This window comes from Mirounga angustirostris, unplaced genomic scaffold (genome assembly GCF_029215605.1).
Source record: "Mirounga angustirostris isolate CCGP_5_RB_7025 unplaced genomic scaffold, mMirAng1.0.hap1 SCAF_9, whole genome shotgun sequence".
NCBI classification, from domain to species: domain Eukaryota; kingdom Metazoa; phylum Chordata; class Mammalia; order Carnivora; family Phocidae; genus Mirounga; species Mirounga angustirostris.
The window spans coordinates 18,105,139-18,130,005 of record NW_026991717.1 but is presented as its reverse complement, the minus strand read 5'-3'; the positions used below and the strand labels follow the sequence as shown (position 1 = coordinate 18,130,005).

General features: G+C 39.3%; 1 protein-coding gene and 1 long non-coding RNA gene across 11 annotated transcripts in view; one reads left to right on the top strand and one right to left on the bottom strand.

The window, feature by feature from the left end:
* Positions 1–293: 293 nt before the first annotated feature.
* LOC135361535 (uncharacterized) lies at positions 294–24,571 on the bottom strand. Of its 2 annotated transcripts, none has more exons than XR_010404890.1 (3): positions 24,462–24,571; positions 22,090–22,187; positions 294–394 (listed from the first exon to the last, which is right to left on the bottom strand). It is a non-coding gene; the product is annotated as an uncharacterized LOC135361535 (long non-coding RNA). The 2 variants fall into 2 exon arrangements; XR_010404889.1 differs by lacking the exon at positions 294–394 and adding an exon at positions 3,087–3,274.
* The window catches only part of TTC23 (tetratricopeptide repeat domain 23), a 116,239-nt gene continuing 92,964 nt past the window's right edge, over positions 1,593–24,867 (top strand). For 3 of the 9 annotated variants that reach the window (XM_064569963.1, XM_064569959.1, XM_064569964.1), the window contains exons 1-3: positions 1,594–1,816; positions 17,287–17,486; positions 21,881–22,004. In XM_064569963.1, the coding sequence (XP_064426033.1) occupies positions 17,307–17,486; positions 21,881–22,004 (304 nt within the window). In that variant the 5' untranslated portion in view covers positions 1,594–1,816; positions 17,287–17,306. Of the gene's footprint in view, positions 1,817–1,836; positions 2,040–2,476; positions 3,070–3,613; positions 3,745–17,286; positions 17,487–21,880; positions 22,005–24,867 lie in introns of those variants that run through there. The other 6 variants (XM_064569961.1, XM_064569960.1, XM_064569965.1 and 3 more) reach the window with 6 other exon arrangements.

The following is a 24,867-nucleotide window of genomic DNA, read 5'->3' as shown; positions in this document are numbered from 1 at the left end:
GCGTTCTAAGAGCTGTGCATATTCTCACTAAATCCTCACAGCAATCTCATGACACAGGTACTATTATTATACTCGTTTAACGAGTGAAAAGCTGAGGTCTGGTGGGTTTATGTCATATGGCCAAGGTTAGTATCAGGTGGTGAGCCTAAGCAGAGGATTTAAGGGCTCACTGCGCGCTGACAGGTTCCAAAGATGAGGCGGGTAATCTAGTCTCTACTCTTGAAATACCTGAGGTCTATTGTGAGAAACGATCGCTTAAAAGGGCAATAACAGCTTAGTAAATTAAATATTACCTCAGTTCCTAGCGTGACCGAGTAGGCCGTCAATAAATACTTCTTTAAGACGAAAATTCCTATGTCAGCGGAAGGAGACATCAAAGGAAGAGAGCTTTATACTGGTAAAAAGAAAAGAATTCCAAACATTGTTAGGGAACATTTTAAAGATTTTTTTTTTTTTTAATTCATTTGAGAGAGAATGAGATAGAGCATGAGAGGGGGGAGGGTCAGAGGGAGAAGCAGACTCCCTGCCGAGCAGGGAGCCCGATGCGGGACTCGATCCAGGGACTCTAGGATCATGACCTGAGCCGAAGGCAGTCGCTTAACCGACTGAGCCACCCAGGCGCCCTGTTAGGGAACATTTTAAAAACAATTTTATTTTTTAAATATTTTGTTAAGATGGCAACTTTCTGAGATGAAGAGTTTTTTAAACTTCCTCTCATGAAACTGCTGTCATTGTTCTTTGAAAAGCTTGCTGTTAATTTATTAGTGATGCATTGTCAAGCAACCTTGACTTTATAACTAGTTTCCCGTTGGTTTATTTAATTACTGTTAGAGATGAATAATCTAAAAAGCAGAGTTATACTAAATAAGAATAACACCTACTCCAAAACAAGATACGAGTTATAATGAAATACTAATTCCCTATTTATTAAACCTGGTCTTCAGAAGTTACTGAAGTATATGGCATGGGGAATGTCATGTAGCTCTAAGAACTTTGATACACATTTCTAAATACCTAAGAATTTGTAGTACTTAAGAACTTTTTGCTAGGCTTATAATGAGGAAACCTACAGTTTGTGTAAAAACAAAAATAGGGTGTTAAGGATCGACCCAAATGATAAAACTTGCTCCTAATATTGGAAAGTGACCCCCAAATGATTAACAATAGAATGACAAAATTTTAAAGCAATCAATGTTAGCCACGTAGTTTTCATTTCTTAAAAACATGAAATACTTTAACGCATTAATTTAACATCTGATGTTTGATCATAAAAAATGAATCATCTTACAATGACTTCTACGCCCCTGAAACTGACACAAAAATAGCCACGTGATTCTATGTGTCAGAATGGCCATTTGAATGTGTGTCTATTTTCACATCTTGCTTCACTCAAAACAGTCACTCAAAATTCTTTAAGCTAGCGATTTTGCAGTCTTTGACAAACTTTAACATCAACAGGCAGCGATACCACTTTAAGAAAATTCCAAGAAAAAAAACAACCCCATTTTAAAATTCCCACCTCTGGCTCCCCAGGATTGGGTTGCAAACTTCGACAAAATACTGTTCTCCACTCCCTATTGGTGCATGCTCTATCATTCATGCTTCGCCTGGGGTTTTGCGAAGTACCAGATTGCTTGACGGGAAAAGACTGCTATAATTTACTCTGGAACTGCCCTGCTTTAGACTTTTTCATGGTTATTAATTTGTACAAAGAATCACAAACTGATACAGCGGGAACCAAACTGGCACATCAGGCTGCCGAGACAACTGTGTAATTCGCTGGAAAAGGAAACGGAGAACCTCTCCTGCGTATGGGGTAAATCTAACAAAGGATTTTACGACACAGAGATTTGAGAGTTAAAGAAACTTTTCCCGTTTTTCGATAGTTTTGAAGGAATAAGCGTCAAAGGAGAATTTAACATACAGGCACAATCTAAGAGTGGCAGGAAGAGGAGTTTTCAGAAAGTGTTTTTAGGGTGAGGTTGGAAGAATGTTATTTCCAAATAATCAGTGGATTTTTGAATGGTAAAGGGAACAAGGTAATAAGAATAATTATAGATTATTATATACCCTAAAAAGCCGTGGTTTGTTGTTGTTGCATTAATACGAATTTAAAGGGACACTTAGTAATATTATTGTAATTTTTAAGTAAAATGGGTATTTTTTGTATATTATACCTAGCATAATAGACAATTCATCTATCAGAAGATAGAAAAGAACATTAGAATCAGCTTTGGATCCAAATTTTGTATATTTGTAGATTAGGAAATTCAGAGACAAATCTAATGACCAAGGAAAACATAATATTGTTATATGAAGCAGAATCAGTAGGTAATTAACGTAAGGATAAATTCTCAAAAAAGAAATCCAACATTTATATTTTCAAAATGAGATTTTCATTAAAACTAAAACATGAAAGTTCAGGAAAATACTGATAAACAAGAATAACTTATATTTGAAATAGCAACATAATACTTTTTTAGGACTCGGCCCAATATAAAATTCCAAAATACAGCATCTTAAAGATTCTTCAGGTATTGATTCAACTAACAAATAATCTTAGTGGCACATCTATATCTCTACAGGGCATAACTTATAGTAGGTATGCAATAAATATTTCTTGAATGACTTCTGTTATATGGGGATATAAAATAATAAAATTAAGTCCCTCAAGCTCATACTCTAGCTGGGAAAACGAGACTCAAAACATTTAAGTCAAAACTTCTGGACAGTTTTTTTGTTTTTTTTAAGTATTTATTTGAGAGAGAGAGAATGAGAGGGGGGACGGCCAGAGGGAGAAGCAGGCTCCCCACCCAACAGGGAGCCCAACGTGGGACTCCATCCCTGGACTCCAGGATCACGACTTGAGCCGAAGGCAGTTGCTTAACCGACTGAGCCCCCAGGCGCCCCTTCTGGACAGTTCTTGATGCATAGATGCCTATTGTAGACCACAGGTGCTTCAAGAGTGTAGATCAGTGTGAGCTGAACTATTCAGGGCGAGCTTCACAGTGAGCTTACGACCAATTCAGTCCTGAGCAATAGGCAAAATTTCAGTAGATCAAAAAGAAGGTAAGTGGCATCCCAGGTAATGGATGAGTTGTTAGCAAATATGTGCAAGCTTAAAAAATAATTGGCTCAGACTGCAGCACAGGCTTCATTTGGGCCCTTGGTTTGTTGTTGTTTTTTAAGGCAAAAAGGACGTAAGAAGTTACATGAAGAGTCAAAATTGCCAGAATTAAAGGGTTTGGTCCTGGGTTTTCAGCAGGAGTGAGACCTAATGAAAGTAGTAATGGGAAAAGATTAAACTGATAATGTAAATTAAGGTGGTTCCAAGAACAGAGACTGGAAATTAAAAGATTAAATACTGTAAATAATGAAGTACAGATTGGTCGCAGACTCATAAGAGATTTTATCCAAGTAACTTCACTTTCCCGTGGTGGACTAACAAATGTTAAGGCATTGCCTTGTATTCTTCTAAAGCATTGAGCTTCTTTTTTTGTTTAGTGGTACAAATACAAATTTTACTAAGTGTGGTGGTAGTGGTGGTGCAGTTAACAGTAACCATGATTGTTATTTATTTACCTTGGATCCGTTCTTGCTCCTTTTGCCTCAGGATTTAAGTGTGTTTCTTGGTTCTATCTAACTGAATTGAAGGAATTTCAACAACAACAACAAAAAAAGCAAAAAAACAACCTTATGATTGAAGAACACTATGGGAGGATGGGAGGAGTTCTTACTCGGACGGTAGGCTTTCACTTGACCTGTTTCTCTGAGATGAAACTAAATTACATACACTCAGTGAGTTGCCACCATGTACCAGATACTTTCCTTAGTGTTGAGTAAATAAAAGTGAATCAAGGATTAGCTCCCCGCCCCCCCAAAAAAAGCAGAGTGCTTCAGAGACACGAAGCAGGGTGTTTGTCTCCTGACTCAACACTTGCTTCAAAGGATCCTAAGTTGTTGATCAGTGGTTCTTACTTAGGTGGACCCAGAAGGAGGAATCTTTGGTTCTGGCAAATAACTCTGAGACAGGGTCCCCTGCTGCAGATGACTGATGTGGTGGGCTGCAGTGCTCATCAAATCTACTCAAATATCTCTTTATTCCCCTGTATATCCTAGCCCTCTGCAGTGCAGAGAAAAAAAGAAATGTTAGCACAGGTGGCCTCTGTCACTTCTGGCCAATGGTGGTGAAAAGATCATCCACAGATTTCCAATCTCTTGGTCTGCTGTGACTCCTGTTTGTTAAAGCTTGGTCAGCTTGGATCTCTGAGTCACTCTGTGAATCACACATTCCCACTCCCCAAGCCCTACTCCTAAACCAAGTGAGTCAGTAGCATGAAGGAGTTAATATGTTACCTCATTTTAGCCCATCAAATCCTGCCCAACCCACTGTTAGCAGGTTTTCCTCTGGGGACATTGCATTTATTTAAGTTTTCTTTAGTTTAAAAAAAAATTGTCCTAAGTAACTGAGTTTCAGGTATCAGGTGTATGAGGTATTTGGAGAGAAAAATCACACCAGGAAGATTGTTTAATTGTTCATCCAGTAAACATTTATTGAGGCCCAATAGGTGCCAGGCACTAATGCATTTGATCTATTTATTCATAGAACCATAATATTAATTTAGGATTGGTTTTCAAGATTTGGGAGGCCCAGCCACATTATCTTTGGGAATTGGGGCTGACCTAACTTAGAAAAATCTTATAGGGGCGCCTGGGTGGTTCATTCAGTTAAGCGCCTGCCTTTGGCTCAGGTCATGATCTCATGGGTCGTGGGGTGGAGGCCTTTGTGGGGCTCCCTGCTCAGCAGGTTGTCGCTTTTCCTTCTCCCTCTGCCCCTCCCGTACTCATTCTCTCTCTCTCTCTCACTCTCTCAAATGAATAAATAAAATCTTTAAGAAAAATAATAAAATAAATAATAAATAAATAAATAAAAAGTCTTATAGTCATAGATATTTAAAAGCCAGAATTACACATAAAACTGCATTGTGGTTTCATAGCTATTTTTAATAGCTTTAGTGAGGTGTTATTTACATACCATAAAATTCACTCATTTTAAGGCTACAACTCAATGATTTTTTAGAAAATTTACAAAGTTGGGCAAGTATTACCACATTCGAATTTTAGAAAATTTGCATCACTCTAAAAAGATTCTTTGTGCCCATTTGCAGGCACTCCCTATTCCTACCCAGGCCCAGGCAATCACTATTAAACTTTGTTTCTATAGGTTTGCCTTTTCTGGACATTTAATGTAAATGGCATCATACAATATGTGGTCTTTGCATCTGGCTTTCACACAGCATAAAGTTTTTAAAGTTTATCCATGTTGTAGCTTGTACCAGTACATTCCTTTTCACTGCCAAATAACATTGTGCCGTATGTACAATATACCACATTTTGTTTATCCATTCACCGGTTGATGGACATTTGGATTGCTTTCAGTTTTTAGCTATTATAAATAATGCTTCGGGGCACCTGGGTGGCTCAGTTGGTTAAGCGACTGCCTTCAGCTCAGGTCATGATCCTGGAGTCCCAGGATCGAGTCCCGCATCGGGCTCCCTGCTCAGCGAGGTGCCTGATTCTCCCTCTAACCCTCCCCCTTCCCATGTACTCTCTCTCTCTCATTCTCACTCTCTCAAATAAATAAATAAATCTTTAAAAAAAAAAATAATGCTTCTATGAAGATGTGTACAAGTCTTTGTGTGATCAGGTGTTTTCAGTCTCTTGGGTATGTACCTAGGCATGGAATTGCTGATTTATGGGTAATTGTATGTATGTTTGACTTTGTGAGGAATTACTCATTCTAAAGTGACTGTACAATTTTACTTTCCACGAGTGGCGTTTGAGGGGTCCAGTTTTGCTACATCCTTGCCAGTGCTTCTTATTGTCTGTCTCTTTGATTACAGTCATTCTGGTGGGTGTGAAGTAGTTCTCATTATAGTTTTGATTTTCATTTTCCTAATGACTAGTGATTTTGAACATTTCATGAGCTTATTAGTCATTCATATATCTTTGGTAAATTGTCTTTTCAAATCTTTTGCCTATTGTTTACTTGGGTTATTTGTCTTATTGAATTGTGTTTGTTACATATTTTACATTGAAATCCCATTATCAAATATGTGCTATATCTACAAATATTTGCAAATATATTCTCCTATTTTGTGAGTTGTTTTAACTTTCATGATGGTGTCTTTTGAAACAACAAAAGTTTTTAATTTTGATGAAGTCCAGTTTATCTATCTTTTTCTTTTATCAGTTGTGCCTTTGGTATTGTACATAAGAAATCTTTGTCTAACCCAAGCTCATACATAGCCCTTTGTTTCCTAAGAGATTTACAGTTTTAGCTCTTACTTTTAGGTCTTTAATCCAGTTGGAGTTCATTTTTGCATATGGTGTGAGGTAGGGGCCCAACTTTGTTAATTTGCATGCACCTATCCAGTTGTTCCAACATCATTTATTAAAAGGACTATTCTGTCCCCATTGAATTACCTGGTACTCTTGTCAAAAAATAATTGACTATAAATGTAGAGGTTTATTTCTGGACTCTCAATCCTATTCCATTAATCTGTTTGTTAGTCCTTACGCCAGTACCACACTATTTTGATTACTGTAGCTTTGTAGTAAGTTTTAAAAATGGGAAGTGTGAGTCCTCCAGCTTCGTTCTTTTTCAGAATGTTTTAACTATTCTAGGTCTTTTACAGTTCCATATACATTTAAGGTCTAATTCTGCAAAAAAAAAAAAAAAAAAGGCAGCTGGGATTTTGATAGGGGTTATATAAAATCTATAGATCAACTTGGGGGTATTGCTATCTTAATAATATTAAGGCTTCTAATCCATGAACATAGAATGTATCTCATTCAGGTCTCCTTTGATTTCTTTCAGCAATGTTATATAATTTTCAGTGTAAAAGTTTTGTACATCTTTTGTGAAATGTATTCCTAAGTATTTTATTCTTTTTGATGCGACTGTGAATGGAAATGTTTTCTTAATTTCATTTTCAGATTGATAGATATTCAATTTTTGTTTATTTTGTATCCTGTGACCTTGCTGAAATTGCTTAATAGTTCTAGTAGGATTTTGCTGTTGTTTTCATTTTGTTTTGGGGTCTGTGTTTGTGTGTGTGTGTGGTGTCTCTCTTAAAATTTTCTACATATAAAATCATGCCAATAATAAAATTTTATTTCTTCCTTTCTAATCTGCATGCCTTTTATTTCTTTTTCCTGCTTTATTACACTGACTAGAATATTCATTATAGTCTTAAATACAAGTGGTGACGGCAAACATCCTTGCCTTGTTTTCAGTCTTAAAAGAGAAGCATTCAAACATACACCATTAAGTGTGATGTTAGCATTAGGTTTTTTTAAAGTTTTTATTAGCCCCTTATCAGGTTAAGGAAGTTTTATCATGAGTAGGTGTTGGATTTTGCCATATGTTTTTTTCTGCGTTTATTAAAATGATCATGCAGTTTTTGCCCTCTCTTCTGTTAATATGGTGTATTACATTAGTGATTTCAGATGTTAAACCGACTTTACATTCGTGGGATAAATCCCCCTTGGTCATAATGTGTAATCCTTTTTATATGTTGCTTGATTTGGTTTTCTAATATTTTGTTGAGGACTTTTTGTGTTTACAGTCATAAAGATATTGGTTTATTGTGTTATTACATCTTTGTCTGGCTTTGGTATCAGGATAATATTGGCCTCACAGAATGAGTTGGAAGGGATTCCCTCCTCTATTTTCAGATAGAGTTTGCAAAAGATTCATATTAATTCTTTAAAGATTTAGTAGAATTTATCACTGAAGCCATCTTTTTTTTTTTAATAAAGATTTTATTTATTTATTTGACAGAGAGACACAGAGAGAGAGGGAACACAAGCAGGGGGAGTGGGAGAAGCAGGCTTCCCACCGAGCAGGGAGCCTGATGTGGGACCCAATACCAGGACCCCGGGATCATGACCTGAGCCGAAGGCAGACACTTAACGACTGAGCCACCCAGGCGCCCCTACCACTGAAGCCATCTTGGCCTGGGCTTAGCTTTGTGTAAATATTTTAAATTGTTAAATTATTTACTTGTTATGGTTCTATTCAGATTTTTTTTATTTCCTTTTAATTCGGTTTTGGTATTTTGTATCCTTCTAGGATGTTTTTCCATCTCATGGCTTTTTGATGCCTCAGCTTACATATGGGCAAGGTTGCTTTTTAACTAGCACACTGTCATACAGTCACAATGGTTGTTATTTCCCAGGAGCCACTGCCCTGGGGGCTCCTGCCCCTCCCTCAAGCCTCCCTACATCCCCCCAACAAGTCAGCACCTAATGGTTAACACCTGTAACAGCAGGGGACCTTCGAACCTAGTTCCAGCATAGCTGCCATCTATATAGATTGGTTGGTCCTCCTGCTATACCCGTTACTAAGTTTTTGAACATCACCTCTTGGAAATGGAAGACTGAGACCGCACTTCAGACTTCTCCCTCCCATTCTGATCTGAGGCTGATCATGTGCTTCAGCATTCCGCTGGGCAGGTCTGGCAGAAGGAATAGCATCAATTGATTGGATATGTCTGACTGGCAGTTGTGGGCCCTGATTGAGAGGCCTGGGAAGCTCTCCCCAAGGCTGGCAGGGAGAGGGTGGTGTGTGGGGCCTGGGCTGATTTCTAATGAAAATTTAACCCCCAGCTATGGCTATTACAAAGAAAAGAAAAGTGGCTGTTGATAAGCATGTAGCTCCAAGTAAGTGAACCTTTGTGCTACAGATGTTACTGTAAGATGCACACACGTGGAAACAGACACGTAATTAAAAGCAAGGTCCTGGGTTCAAATGTTTCCAGAAGCCAGGCAGGTAACATGATTCATTGAATGGGCTCAGAGATGCACATTTTGGTGTTTAAACATCTCTGAAATTGGAATGCATGTTACATTTGATGGCCAGTCATCTCGTAGTAGCGGTGTTGTTCTATTCTTAGTGGTTATAAAATAGTGATGTATCTGACAATTTTATGTAAGTGATGGTAATTTAGGTTAGATGACATTTAGGAAATGAGTGGCAAGTGGCATGGGGCTGGGAAAACCACATCCCTTTATGTCAGCCTTTCACCACGTAAAGAACCAGGTACGGTTCTTTACAATGAGAAAAAAAGCAACACAGGAGCAATGACAAATGGCCATTACTTTGCTGCCTCGTGTTCAGGAGCGGTAGGAACGGTAGCTGCTGACACCTCAAGGCTTCTGCCATTCCCCGCTCGCTGGTGTTGCCGGTGATGACATGGGCCCAGTGTGGAAGGTGTTTTGAGTTTTCATAGGAAGCCAGAAATCCCAAAAGCTAGATTCTTTACACATATGTGAAACTTTTTTTTTATTATGTTATGTTAGTCACCATACATTATTACATCATTAGTTTTTGACGTAGTGTTCCATGATTCATTATTTGCATATGACACCCAGTGCTCCATGCAGTACGTGCCCCCTTTAATACCCATCACCAGGCTAACCCATCCCCCCACCCCCCTCCCCTCTAGAACCCTCAGTTTGTTTCTCAGACTCCATAGTCTCTCGTGGTTCGTCTCCCCCTCCGATTTCCCCCCCTTCATTTTTCCCCTCCTGCTATTCTTCTTCTTCTTCTTCTTTTTTAACATATAATATATTATTTGTTTCAGAGATACAGGTCTGTAAAACTTCTAATTTTAAAATAATCGCTTAATTTTTTTCACTCTCTGGCCAAAAAGGAAAAAAAAAGCATGTGCAAGTTAGATCCAGTCTGTGAGTGCTTGGATTATAATTGCTGTTTTAAGGATTTAATATTATAGGCAACATGAGACAAACCACTTTTTACAGTTAAGCCGAAAAAGAAAGAAAAATCAGCTCAATTTCAAAGTTTAGCACTAGGTTCAAGGCCCAGAATAGCAAATATTACAGAACATATTACTTGGGTAGCTTCTAAAATTTCATCTCTGCCTCCCCTAAGTAGAAGATAAGAAAGTGTGGTTAAATCTGTTGAAGAGGTCACATTTCCTGGTTATAAAAGCGTATGATTACTTTTTAAAATGCAGTCTTAGGTTTCCAAAGCAAGAGTATTTGCTTTCCAGTGCTAAAGACTTTCATTGGAAAGTCAGGATGATGTGGTGAGAAACCACCAAATTATTAGAAGACCCAGGTCCTGATTCTGCCTGTGTGACATTGGACAAGTAATTTAGCTTCTGTCAGCTTCATTGTCCTCAGTTATAAAATAGGGATAAACCATACCTTCCTCCATACCTCACATGGCTGTGGTAAGGGCCACAGAAGGTAAAATATGGGAAAGCATAAAGTGTTACATAAATATCAGTTGTTGGTATTGCCCAAATTCCATGAGTAGTTGGGCCAGCGCAGCTTCTAGAATCACAGATTCCCCCTCCCAATCTCCTGCTCTTTTTATAGACCACAACACTAACTGAAATGATCAAATCATCAACCAGTGGAATAAATAGAAAAGAAAGAAAGCTTAAGTCAAGAACGTATTAGAAAAAATCTCAGCCACCATCTTGGCATCAGAGATAACACGGAGTCTCTATACAGTGGGGTTTAAGCAAAGCTTAGATGTTGAATGGAAGGATTAGCCTTTCACGTTTTGAAGGGCTACCCAGGAATGAGTTTTGCTGGGATAGATTGGCCTCTGTAACTTTCTCACAGCCTGGCCTTCAGCTAGTTTCTTCCCTCTTTCATGTTTTCATTCTATATTATTTCATGAAGGAAAGAAAAGCTCCCACTTTCTTCCTTTTTGGTTAAACTGTAAAGCTCTATTTTGGATTATTAAGGAGTGGCCACACTTTACCTTCGTAACTATGTCCCGTCTAACTGCTCCAACACTCACCTCTAGCCATCTCAAATCCTATTTGTGTGTAGGCATGGAATAAGTTACTAATTGTTTTAAAAAGGAGAGGAAAAAATATGATCTTTAAAAAGATGTCACTCAGAACTAGTGATATATTTTCAACTTTTTATTTTTTTAATTTTTTTAAGTAAGCCCTATGCCCAATGTGGGGCTTGAACTCAAGACCCTGAGATCGAGCATCACATGCTCTACTGAGCCAGCTGCGTGACCCAATATATTTCTAACTTCTAAGTTGGACATTCTTATATAAATTTTCTCCCACAGCCTCAAATTCGACCTGGGAAACCAAATTGATTGTCTTATCAAAATGACCATTCCGCTTTACTCACTACTCCTGTCCATGGCATCACTGTGTCTTAGGGATCAGTAAACTTTTTCTGTAAAGGGCCAGACAGTAAACAATTTAGGCTTTGAGAGCGATAAGGTTTCTGTCACAAATACTCACCTCTGCCGTTGTAGTACAAAAGTGGCCATAGATAATATGTAAATTATTGTGTTGTGTTCCAAGAAAGCTTTATTTATAAAAACAAACAGTGGGCAGCACTTGGCCCATGCCGTAGCGTGCTGATGCCTATCTGGAGTTCCTGGATGAAAATGTCAGAGTCAGTGTTGACTATCTCCCTTCTTTAATTTTTACATCCAAGCAGCTCTCAAGTTGTAATTATTTCTTTCAGTAATTCTTCTTATCCTTCCCTTCACTTCCTTTCTCACTTCTACTGTGCACCTGAATTCATTCTGTGCAATATTCAGTGATTCATTTGACTGGTGGTAAGGGGTGGCTGCAGGACCATACCCACTTATTGAAGAGGGTCCCAGAATTTCTAGGGAGAAGTTTTAAGAAGCATAGAGAATATTCTAATTTTATTTTTAGGGAAAATGCCTACTTTGTCAGAATATAAACTATAGAAAGTAAAACCTGATAAAATCTCTCTAGATGGTGGATCATGGTTAAAAATGGACATCAGAGGGGCGCCTGGGTGGCTCAGTCAGTTAAGCGGCTGCCTTCGGCTCAGGTCATGATCCCAGGGTCCTGGGATTGAGCCCCACATCCGGCTCCCTGCTCAGCGGAGAGCCTGCTTCTCCCTCTCCCTCTGCCTCCCACTCTGCCTACTTGTGCTCTCTCTCTATCTCTCTGCCAAATAAATAAATAAAAATCTTTAAAAATAAAAAAAAATTAAAAAAAAAATGGACATCAGACATTGCTCAAATTTAGAATTTCCCAAGGTATGCAGTGTTTACAATTGGTGATGCCTAATGTGATATTAGGTGGAACACAGACCAACTTTTTTTTTTTTTTTTTAAGATTTTATTTATTTGACAGAGAGAGACACAGCGAGAGAGGGAACACAAGCAGGGGGAGCGGGAGAGAGAGAAGCAGGCTTTCCACGGAGCAGGGAGCCCGATGTGGGGCTCGATCCCAGGACTCTGGGATCATGACCTGAGCCGAAGGCAGACACTTAACGACTGAGCCACCCAGGCGCCCCCACAGACCAACTTTTAAAATATTAATACTTCTGTTTTTATTTTAATGTGTATTGGAGAAAATATGACATCAAACCCATAATATCACTGATTATTTATTAGGGTGAAGCTGAAGTAAGTATTAGGTTTTTAAAAAGTTGTAGTCTTAAAGAAAAAGTTAATATTGTAGGCAGAACACAGATACGCTAACAGTCATCAAGATGGTAGGAGACTATCTAAAGTTTGAAAATCAGTGGCCACTTTGCCCCCCTAGTTTCCATTATATTTGTCTACTAATTAACAGATCAGTCTCAGTATTTTCATTTCTCTTTCTTGATAAAACCTTCAGGGGCTCATCACCACCTGCCAAATAAAGTCAATCAAATTCTTAGCCTAAAATCAATGTCTTCTAAACCTGGCTCCAGCCTTCCAGTTTTCCTCTACCTCCTGGCTTCCCAAACAGTGCTCAAAAAGTACCAGCTGCATAAGATTTAATGAGTGTCCCAGAAAAGGATTTCATGGTCCAAAAAGTTAGGGAAAGCATTGCATACTATATCCCTCGGAGGTATATTCACAAGGAATTATACGACATTAAAGCCTTTGAGAAAACTTGAGGTAATAAAACTTGTCCATGTTTATGGTAGAACCGTACTTTTGTAGAAACAATGTTTGTGTTTACCAGCTTACTTGATCATCATTGTCAATAACCCTCTCTTATAGATGGTGCATTAATGTCTCCTAGGTCTAGTGTACTAGAGAGGTTGGTTTGAAATATGCTGTTCTATATCCATGTCCCCAACCCCCGACACATACCAACCAAACTGAACCACCCACAGATAGCTATATACCCATTTCACCTTGCGCTTCTAAGCCCTTGGTAATTATTCACTCTGCTTGGGGTGCTTTCTCCTCTCTGTCCTTGTTCTCAAAATCTTTTCAACCAAGCAACCCGATTTCCCACAACAGTAATGGTTCCTATTTCTGAAGTCTTACCACATTCCGCTCTTCCAGCATTTTTTACCACCCAGTATCAGTATCATGGTAGTTGTGTACCTGATCTTTTTTCCTGCTAGATTTTACATTTCTAGGAATTACTGTTTTCCACATAGTGCATTGCTTATAGTAAGAATTCAATAAATATTTGATGAATGAATGATAATAAGGTGAAATTTGAAATAACTTATCTGTAGTAAATAATAGAATTGGAGTTTGAAGGATCTACATGGGGAGAGGGGCAAATCAAATTTTGGTTTCATTGCTTTTTCTCTATTGTTTTTCTATGTTTATTTCATTGATTTGTGAGGTGAGCTTTATTATTTTATTAATTTTTTTCTTCTGTTTACCTAGAATTTAATTTGCTCTTTTTTTCTAGTTGCTGAAGGTAAAAGCTAAGGTCATGAACTTGAGAACTTTCTACTTACATAGGCATTTAATGTCATAAAATTCTCCATAAGGACTGCTTTAGTGGCATTCTCAAATTCTTATGTGTTGTGTTTATATTCATTCAGTTAAAACTACTTTCAAATTTCTTTTTTGATTTCCTCTTTGAACCATGGTTGGGTTTTGTGGGTTTTTTTTTAGAAGTGTGTTGTTTAATTTCCAAATATTTGAGCGTTTTCCAGGTATCTTTCTGTTATTGATTTAAAATTTAATTCCTTTGTAGTCATATAATATATTTTGTGTGTCTTAAATCCTTATAAATTTACTAAAACTTGTTTTATGACCCAGAATAGAACCTGTCTTAGTTAATGTCCATGTGCACTTGAAAAGAATGTTATTCTACTCTCCTTGAGTAGAGTGTTCTAGTAAATGTCAAATCAAGTTGGTTGATGATGTAGTTCAAGTCTTATGTATCCTTAACTGATTTTTTGCCTATTTGGTGTATCAACTATTAAGAGCAAGGTATTTAAATCTCAGACTTGTAATTGAGGATTTATCTATTTCTCCTCACAATTCCATCAGTTTGGGGTCCTGTATTGCAAAACTGTTATTAAGTGTATAAACACTTAGAATGATTATATCTTCTTGACTAATTGACCTTTTATAATTATAAATGACCTTTTTTCTGATAATATTCTTTGCTGTACAATTTACTTTGATATTAATAGAGACAATCCAACTTTGCTTTTGATTAATTTTAGTATATAGTTTTCCATCATTTTACCTTTAATCTAATTGTCTTTCTCGGGTTTTGCATTTTTATCCAATCTGGCAATGTCTGTTTCTTAAGTGGGGTGTTTAGACCATTTACATTTAATGTGATTGCTGATATAGTTAGATTTAAGTCTGTCATCTGCTATTTATTTTCTATTTGTCCCATATGTTCTTTTTTCCCTTTCCCCAGTTTTTTCGAGTTTCTACTGGATTGTTTTTATGAGTCCTTTTATCTCCTTTGTTGGCATATTACCTATAATTCTTTATTTGGTTATTTTAATGGTTACTTAGGGTTTATACTATACATCTCTGACTAAGTCTACCTTCAATTAATATTATACCACTCCACATACAGTGTAAGAACTTCACAATTCCATTCCTTCCTCCCTAGCCTTTATGCTACTGTTCTACATTTCACTTATACATATGTTATAAGCCCCACAGTATATTATTTTTTTGTTAAAAAGAGTTAATTATCTTTTAAAGAGATTTAAGTAATATGAAAAGTCTTACATATTTGCCCATGTAAGTATCATTCCCATTGTCTTCATTCCTTTGTGTAGATCTAGATTTCCATTTGCTATCATGTTCCTTCCTTCTGAAAGACTTCCTTTAATAATTTGTGGAGAACATTAGAGTCAAATCTGTGATGATTAATTCTTACAGTTTTTGGTTTTGAAAGATAATTTCACTGGTGCAGAATTTTAGCTTGACAATTTTTTCTTTCCATAATTTAAGTATGTTGTTTTACTCCCTTCTCATGTGCTTTTTTCCTCCAAGAAATCTGCTGTCATCTGTATCTTTATTTTTTCATACTAATATGTTTTTCCCCCTACATTTAAGATTTTCTCTTTACCTTGGTTTTGAGCAGTTTGTTTATGATGTGTCTTGGTGTAGTTTTCTCTGTTTCTTGTGTTTAGTGTTCACTGAACTTCTTGGGTCTCTAGCTCTTTACTTTTACTCAAATTTGGAAAATTTTGGGCTGTTATTTCTTCAAATATTTTTTCTGTCCCTGCTACAATCTACTTTCCTATAGAGACTCAAATTACATATATATTAGGCAATTTGAAGTTGTTTCACAGCTCATGATCTTTTTTATTTTTTATTTTTTATTTCTTTAAGATTTTATTTGTTTATTTGACAGAGAGAGACACAATGAGAGAGGGAATACAAGCAGGGGGAGTGGGAGAGGGAGAAGCAGGCCTCCCGCTGAGCAGGGAGCCTGATGCGGGGCTCGATCCCAGAACCCTGGGATCATGACCTGAGCCTAAGGAAGACGCTTAACGACTGAGCCACCCAGGCGCCCCTCGTGATCTTTTTTAGATGGTTTCTATTGCTATGTCTACAAGTTCAGTCATCTTTTCATCTGTAATATCTAATCTGTCATTAATTCCATCTAGTGTATTTTTCATCTCACATATACTTTTCATATCTAGAAGTTCAATTTGGGCCTTTTTTATATCTTCTGTCTCTACTTAACTGTTGAAGCATATGGAATGCAATTATAATAACAACTTTAATACTCTTTTCTCCTAATTTAATATCTGTGTCAATTCTGGGTTTTGAGTCATTGATTATCATTCTCATTATGGCCCATGTTTTCCTGTCCCTTTGCATGCCTTGTAATCTTTGATTGGATGTCGGACTTTGTGAATTTTACCTTGTTGCATGCTAGCTGTTTTTGTATTCCTATACATCCTTGAGTTTTGTCTTATGGGGCAGTTAAGTTACTTAGAAATGGGCTGATCCTTTTAGGTCTTATTTTTACGCTTTGTTAGGTGAGTCTAAGCAGTGCTCAGTCTAGGGGTAATAATTTCACACTACTGAAACAAAACCCTTCTGAGTGCTTTACCCAATGCATTATGAATTATGAGTTTTCCAGTCTGTTTGGTGGGGACAGGCATTGCCAGCCCTGAGTGAATGCCAGACACTGTTCCTTTCAATATTCTTAAAGGATTCTTTCCCCAGACTCAAGTATTTTTCTTATACACATGCTGATCAGTATTTTCTCCCCATATTGTGAGGATCCCTCTGCTAATCTCCAGGATCCTCTCTCTGTACATCTCTATCCTCTCCAGTAAGCTATCCTATGAACTCTAGCTACCTTGTTCTCCCCAGATCCTCAGCTCTAGTTTTTCAACTCAGAGAGTCTACCTGGTTACTTCTGTGTTTCCAATCCTTGCATGTCCTAGAAACTTTCTCAAAGTGATAAGCTGGGGTAATCATGGGTCTCACTTTGTTTCTTTTATCCATTGATCAAATCTGATATCCTGTCTCTTGAAAACCATTGTTCCATAGTATTTTTGTCTGTGTGGAGTTTTTGTTGTTGTTGTTTTTTGTTTTTGTGTGTTTGTTGGTTGGTTGGCTATTTCAGGCAAGAGAATAAATCTGGTCCCTATTACCCCATCTTGACAAGAAGTAAAAGTTTAATAAGTCATTTTTTCACTGCTTCAAGGTTAGTTGGGGTTCAGGTGATCTAATATGGGTTCTTTGAGAGTTGTTTGGGCTTGCTTGCCTGATTTCTCCTGTATATACATATATAAAATACATATATAAATATGTATATTTTAGTGAACAAGGAATGTTTGGTTTAGTTAAAAGTGGAAATCAGCCTGAAAGTTTTACGAAGAAGTTAATACTAGTTCTCAGGATCTTTTTGGATGGAGTGCTACTAATTTCAAAGAACTCACATGTAGAGTATTGAAATTTTCCTAGATCTAGCCTCAGTCTCTAGGAAAAATGTGTATTTGTATAAGTAAGTACAGAAATTATCACTTAACACCTTTATTTTCTTATTTAAAAATTAGAGGACAATGTATATAAAAATATGCAAGAATCCAAGGAAACCCCCATATCCAGTCACCTAGATGAAATTGTTGCAGCTGTCAGCGTAACGCCTAGAAAGAAGATCCAAAACAAGCTGCCGCAGACAGCGCTATTCCAGCCTCCTCGAGAGAAACTCCACCTCTGTGAAGAGAAAGCAAAGTCCTACTCTAGCAATCACGAAGTAAGGACCCTTCATTTTCTATACCTGCACTCTGGTAACTGATGAGAGTTTAGGTTACATTTCTACCCTCAGGAGTTTGGCACAAGAGAATATATGGAGTACCTTTCTCACAGAATGAGTGGGTGTAGCTCCCCAGGGCTCCAGGCACAGCATTTGGCACAGTCAACACCATACTTGCTGAATGAATGCACAAATGGACAAACAGGTTTACCCTGACCTCTGGCAAGCGTACACTAGACCAGTTGGTTATAGGTTTGACCTACTGCAGTCTTTTTCCATCAGTGTATACATATTTATTGCGCTCTCCCTAGTGCCGGGTCTAAGCACTGGAATCTAACACAAAGCAGATGAAACTTCTATAGAGCTTACAATTCTTAGGTTTTTGATCTTCTTGTTTTCTGCATACACCTTTCTCATTCTCTCCTCAAAGTTTTACTCATTCACTCGCTCATTCAATATGTATTTCTCTACCACCACTTATGTGTTGGGTCCTGTGTTGTTTGAGCGTGCAGCTCTTGATTTTGGCTCTGGGTCCTGGGATGGAGGGCTCCTTGCTCAGTGAGGAGTCGGCTGGAGATTCTCTCTCTCCTGCTGCCCCTCCCCCTCTGTCTCTCTCTCTTTCAAATAAATAAATAAATCTTTAAAAAATAATAATCCCAGCAAGGAATTATAAGAGCCTGAACTACAACAGAGGCAGGCGAGATGCTAAGATCTGACAGGAATTTGGAAATGTGAATCAGTGGGGACTGGTGATTAAGGGGACATAGGAGTTGTAGAGGCAAGAGCCAATCACAGGGGGTGTATACAATTCATGACTTACGTCTCAGCCAGTTTGGGTGGTGGGAAGCTTGCCAGTGCCTTTACCATTGTAATGAAGACAGGAGGAAGAGCAGGATTATGGAGAGGAGACGTGAATTTGGTTTTGAACATGTGCTTATTCATTATGCAGCACATATTTATTCAGTACCCACTACGTGCCAAGCTCTGTACTAGGTAGGCAGTAGGCTGGCAGCCTTTCTCAACCAGAGTTCTGCAGAATTAAGCCTGAATGCCCCAAAGCATTTACTGTCCATAAAGAAGTAACATCTCTTCTGTGGATCTGGAGTGGTACTAAATCAGCATAGACAGGTTGAATGCCCTCATGTTGCTGAGGGGCAATCGACATTGTAAATACACTAATGAGCTAGACGTTGTATCAAGTGCTGTTAGGGAAAGAGCGGGCCTGTCTACGAAGAGGCGACATATGAGCTGAGACCTTAAGAAGTGAAGGAGCCAGTATGGAGGAGCTAAGGGAAAAGAGTTTCAGGGAGAGGGAACAGCACATGTAAAGTCTATGAGGTGCGCACGAGTGTGATGTGTTTGGAGTAAAAGAGAAGACCATGGTCTGATGTGAAATGCAGCTGGAGAGGCAGGGAGTTCACTTAGGACCTCGCAGGTCTCCAGCTGAGTGTCCTGGGAGGCCTTAAAAGTGTTTGCAGGAAAGTATTAACATGATGTAATTGGCTTTTTAAAATTTCTATTTTTTTCTACTTTTGAATTTTAAAATATTTTCAGACTTACAGGAAAGTCTACAAGATTCACCAGTCTTTAACGTTTGCATTATGGCTTTATTTGTCTGTGTACATGTCATTATTTTTTTGAACTGTCTGAGAGCAAATTATAGATATTATGGTCCTTTACCCCCTGAATATCTTGGAGGATACTCTCCAGGTAACCACGGTACAGTGATTAAAGTTAGGAAACTAACATTGGTACAATATTATCATCTAACCTACAAACCTTATCCATATTTCTCAAATTATCGCAATCATGTCTTTGGCAGAAAAAAAAATCAGATCCATGCTCTGCTCCATCAGATTAAATTATTTCCAAGGCTCATCCCAGTTATGAAAAAGTCTGCCTACTTGTACTTCTCTCTTCTCTACCTCCTCCCCATGCCTGTTGGATGAAGCCACCGGAACTGGCAGAATAAAGATCAGAAAGCCAAAGGGACATTTGAACTTTGTGTTCTAGCAAGTAAGAAGGTGGAGGGAGGACAGGCTGCTCTTCTCTACCCCTGTCCCAGTTGCAGGTAGTGAGGACCAAGGCTATGATTGGGGGGTAGGGGGGTGGGGGGAGCTGACTTCCGATCTACATAGCCTCCTTCTTAGAAATCTGTGGTTGGGGGCGCCTGGGTGGCTCAGTTGGTTAAGCAACTGCTTTCGGCTCAGGTCATGATCCTGGAGTCCCTGGATCGAGTCCCGCATCGGGCTCCCTGCTCGGCAGGGAGTCTGCTTCTCCCTCTGACCCTCCCCCCTCTCATGTGCTCTCTCTCTCATTCTCTCTCTCAAATAAATAAATAAATAAAATCTTAACAAAAAAAAAAAAAAGAAATCTGTGGTTGGGATCAGGTCCTCTCTCTTTTCGGTGGACTATCTCTCTAGACTCCCCAGTGTTTTCATCATTTCTTTCTTTTTCATACACTATTCATTTGCTGTCTCCCCGCGGAAGCCATTCCCTTAACTCCCAGCATTAGTTGGGCTCCATCTGCCGAGAGAGAACCCGCTGCCGAGATTGCTCACGCCTATTTTTTTGACTGGTTGGTGTCGGCTCCTGGTGCCTTTCTACCTGGGCCTCTCCGTGGGACCAGGAGGCTTCCTCATGGCATGGTGGTAGGGTTACCAGTTTGCTGGGGCTGCCATAGCCAAATACCCCAGACTGGCTTCAACAACAGAAGTTTATTTCCTCAGAGTTCCAGAGGCTACAAGTCCAAGATCAGAGTGTTGGCAAGGTTGATGGCATTGGAGGCTTAGCTTGCAGAGGGTGTCCTCTCGCTGTCCCCACTTCTTTCTTTGTGCATGCCTCTCCCTGGTGTCTCTTCCTCGTCTTTTTTTTTTTTAAAGATTTTATTTATTTATTCATGAGAGACAGAGAGAGAGAAAGAGAGAGAGAGAGGCAGAGGGAGAAGTAGGCTCCCTGCTGAGCAGGGAGCCCGATGCGGGGCTCGATCCCAGGACCCTGAGATCATGACCTGAGCTGAAGGCAGTCGCTTAACCGACTGAGCCACCCAGGTGCCCCCACTTTAGACTTTTAGCTAAAGTCATCCCATTGTTGTTGTTTGTCCTTGTTGTTTTAAGGTAATTCACATAACGTACCATTTTAAAATGTACAGTTTAGCAGCATTTGTTACATTCACCATGTTGTGCAACCATAATCTTTATTTAATTGCAAGACTTTTTTTTTTTTTTTTAAGATTTTATTTATTTGACAGAGAGAGACACAGCGAGAGAGGGAACACAGCAGGGGGAGTGGGAGAGAGAAGCAGGCCTCCTGCGGAGCAGGGAGCCCGATGCGGGGCTCAATCCCAGGACCCTGGGATCATGACCTGAGCCGAAGGCAGACGCTTAACGTCTGAGCCACCCAGGCGCCCTCTTCCTCGTCTTATAAGGACATCAGTCACACTGGAGTAGGGCTCTACCGTAACAATCTCATTTCAACTTACGGCTTTAAACGTCGACTTTACCCCTTCTCTCCATATACTGTCCCATTCTGAAGTACTTGGGCCTCCAAAATTTGGGTTTGGGGAGTGGGGGCCCACAATTCAGCCCATAAAAGGTTCTAAATAGAATCAGAAAGTGGAAGCCTCTAGTTCCTTAAGGTGTGGGCCCCCAAACCTGGTACCACATCATTTCCTCCATATTCCATCAGCCAGTCATAAAGCCCAGATTCAAAGGGAAGGAGACCTAGACCCGCACCGCTGGACGGAAAGAGGGAATTCTGGAGTGACATTTTAAAACTACCAGCCTCGCTTTGAATGTATTGCTACTCTGAGCTGACCTGGAGCTGGAGAGGCCAGCTCCCTGTTCTCTTTGTCCTGACACTGAATATAAATGGACTTCTCACTCCTTTAGTGAAATCTGTTTGTCAGTCCTGCCAACCTCATTGCCATGCTGATATCCTAGGCTGCTAAGAAGGGTATTTGAATTGAGAACTAGCGAGTGTTATTTCGAAACCCACTACCACCTTGCCCACTGGTGCCTGAATGGTGTTCATAGCTGGGCAGCTGGAAACCCTAGGGAATGACAAGTCTGCTCTAGTTTTTCTATGTCTTCTTGATTCATTATATTTTTCATAATGTACTACAAGCTTAAATGTTTTAGAAATTGAAATGTATTATAAATTTTACTTGTTTCTGCCATTTATTGTCTATTTCACCCCACCCGATTAACAGCCCACCACCCAAAACAGATCTTTGCCTGTTTTGTTCTCTGATGGATCCCAAGTGCTTACAACCATGTCCCGCATATACTAGGCACTCAGGAAGTACACACTGGATAAAAGCGCAAGTTGACTTTGTGCTTTGTGACTGCGTTTTCAGTTGTCTGACGAGTAAAGCCCATTTTCTCTCATCGCAGTATAAAGAGGCTGTCCATGAGCTGGTGCGCTGCATAGCGCTGACGAGAATTTGCTACGGCGCCTCCCACTGGAAACTAGCGGAGGCACACATTAGTCTGGCTCAGGGCTACCTCCAGCTGGAAGGTGAGTTCCTCCCAGATGAGGGTGGAGGGGGTGGGGATTAGTCCATGGGTCTCTGCTCTTTCATGGAAATTTGACTCCCACTTACCTAGAAGGATTCATTAGGTTTTCTTGAATATTCTCCTGTCCACACATTGAAGAGCCATCTCCTTTCAGAAAGAGTCAATGAGATTTTTTCTATGATACCTAAAAAAGAGAAGGAAGATTTTAGCCCTTTGGATGGCTTTGGAGGACCCTTTTTTAAAATTTAAATTCAATTAATTAACATATAATGTATTACTGGTTTCAGAGGTAGAGGCCTATGATACATCAGTCTTATATAACACCTGGTGCTCGTTACATCACGTGCCCACCTTAATGTCCATCACCCAGTTACCCCATCCCCCTCCTCCCCTCCAGCAGCCCTCAGTTTGTTTCCTATGATTAAGAGTCTCTTATGGTTTGTCTCCCTCTCTGGTTTTGTCTTGTTTTATTTTTTTGGAGGACCCTTTTTTATGATCTTAAAAGTAAGGTTCTTGGGAGAGAATTTGTTAGCTTGGAAGGCATTGTAGGAGGGGCCCAATGCATGGAGTAGGTGCCTAAAATAGGATCCAGCCACATTTGTTTTGATGGAGAATCGCTTTCCTGTAAGTGACCCCTCCCCACCCCCCCAAAAAAATACATAAATAAGAGACTAAATCAAGCTGGCAGTGAACAAAAGGTAATGTATTGTCTTATACAACTTGAAAAGTGAAGGGTAAAACTTGCTGTAGACTTAGCCAGATCCGGGCGTTCAAACGATGTCATCAGTTCCGTGTTTCTCTCTTATCCCACCGCTTGGTTCTGTTTTTCTCTGTATGGACTTCATTCTTACCCAGGCTCTGCCCACGTGGCAGCAGCAAGTCTTGCAGAAGCTGTAAACTTCCCTCATCAGCATTCCCAGGAAAGAAAGAACATCTTTCCCCCCAAATCTCAGGATCTGGGGGTTCTTATTGGGCTGACTTGGATGGTATGTCAAAGGCAAGGAATAGTCTGATTGGCTAGATCTGCCTTTTGGCTCCACTGGATCCTGGGGGACAAGCTGGCCTTGGTAAATTGAATGGATTGGGTGTGCAGGGGCCAGGTGTCCCCAGAAGAAAACAGAGGAAGGGGGATAGACGCAGGGAAGGATAGCATGTCTTCTCCTTTTGACTAGGCATCCTAGGATGGCTGTATAAGAGTACGTCTCTGTACTCCTTTCTTCAACTGAAAAGCAATGATAGTGATGATGGTGCTACTTAACTTCCCAGGATTGATCCAGTGAATACATAAAATAACAAGAAGTGGGAAACACCAGCAATGCTCAGCACAGAATTGCCACCCAATAAATTTGGCTAAATCTGATTATCGACTGGTCCTACCTATTAGATCAAAGACTGTTGGAGCCAGAGGGGACCCTGGAGATCATCTAGTTCAAACCCTAACCCCCTCCTATATTTTTAGATTCAGAGGGAACGAGTGAGCTGGAACAGCTTGCCCCAATTTACACTGTTAGTATGTAGATGATCCGAGACTCAGACCTAAGATTTTGCATGCCAACACCAGTGGCCTGGCATCTGGGATTTCAAATGATGCTTTTCTTCCACAGCCTGCTACCTTTTTGCATGATAGTCTTTCTTTCTCAATTTAAAGTGAAAGCAGCATCTACTCTTCCTTAAGTTCTTATTGAATGCCAGGCACCATGCTAACTATCTCCCACGCATGTTCTCATTCATTCTTCATCACAATCCTATAAGGGGGGTAATATTATCATCACTGTTTACAGTTGAGGGAGCTGAAGCCAACATTTCAGAGTAAGTGGTAGTTCAGGGAACTCATTCTGGGCAGTTTGATGTCAGAGCTGGTGTTTTTAAACCTCAACCCACACTGCCTCCTGTTGCCTGAGTTCCTTGAGGGAATGTACCAAAGTTGATAATACAGTGCGCCTTTATCTTTTGTAATATTGCATATTTAATTGGCAATAATAAATTTCTCGTAGGTTGATTAAATGTGTGCTTTAAAAAAATTAGACAAAATTCTCTGAAGTAGTGAGCACTGGGTGTTGTATGCAACTGATGAATCACTAAATTCTACCTCTGCAACTAATAATACAGTATATGTTAATTAAATTGAATTTAAATTAAACATTCAAACAAACAAACAAAAATTAGACAAAATTCTCTAAGAGTTCCCACATGGAGAACATACCCTGGATTTTTTCCATCTGAAGATATATTATTCTGTTTTGTAGACACAGGAACAGAATTAATTTCAGATTTTTGGCAGCTTTTTTAGAGATTTGAGATACTATTTCATATAATGGAAAAACATAAGACCAGGGGTGTATGGATGTGGGTGGCAGAGAGGATGTCAGTGTGGGGGAGGAGGATGGGAGTGTGGGGAAGTGAAAAGCCCTGAAACCTGACCGGTGACCGCCCCCCCCGCCCCCGCCGTCTCCCTTACCGCAAATTAATAAGCCATGGAAGAACTCTGGAGCGCACTGGGGGATTAGAGCTTGGTAGTGATTATTTTTCTCATTGTTGTCCCATTTTGTTTCATGTTAGTCAATAACCTTATAGGAATAAGAGATTGTGGCATATTAGCCCATTCTGTCATTGAAATTATATTTGTAAGTTTTTGTAGATTATCACTGTATTTGTATTCTGTTAAAATAACTCTCTGAAGTTATGATTATAGACAAGCAGAAGATTCAGAATTTTTAGTATTTCATTAAGATCGCTGTCACAAAGCCAGAATTGAAATTCATGAATATCTTATTTCCTGCCCAGAATGCTATAGTCCTTGCATTCCATTTGTTTTCTTATAATTATTTAGAACATATTTTATATCTGATATTGGTGAGGTTTCA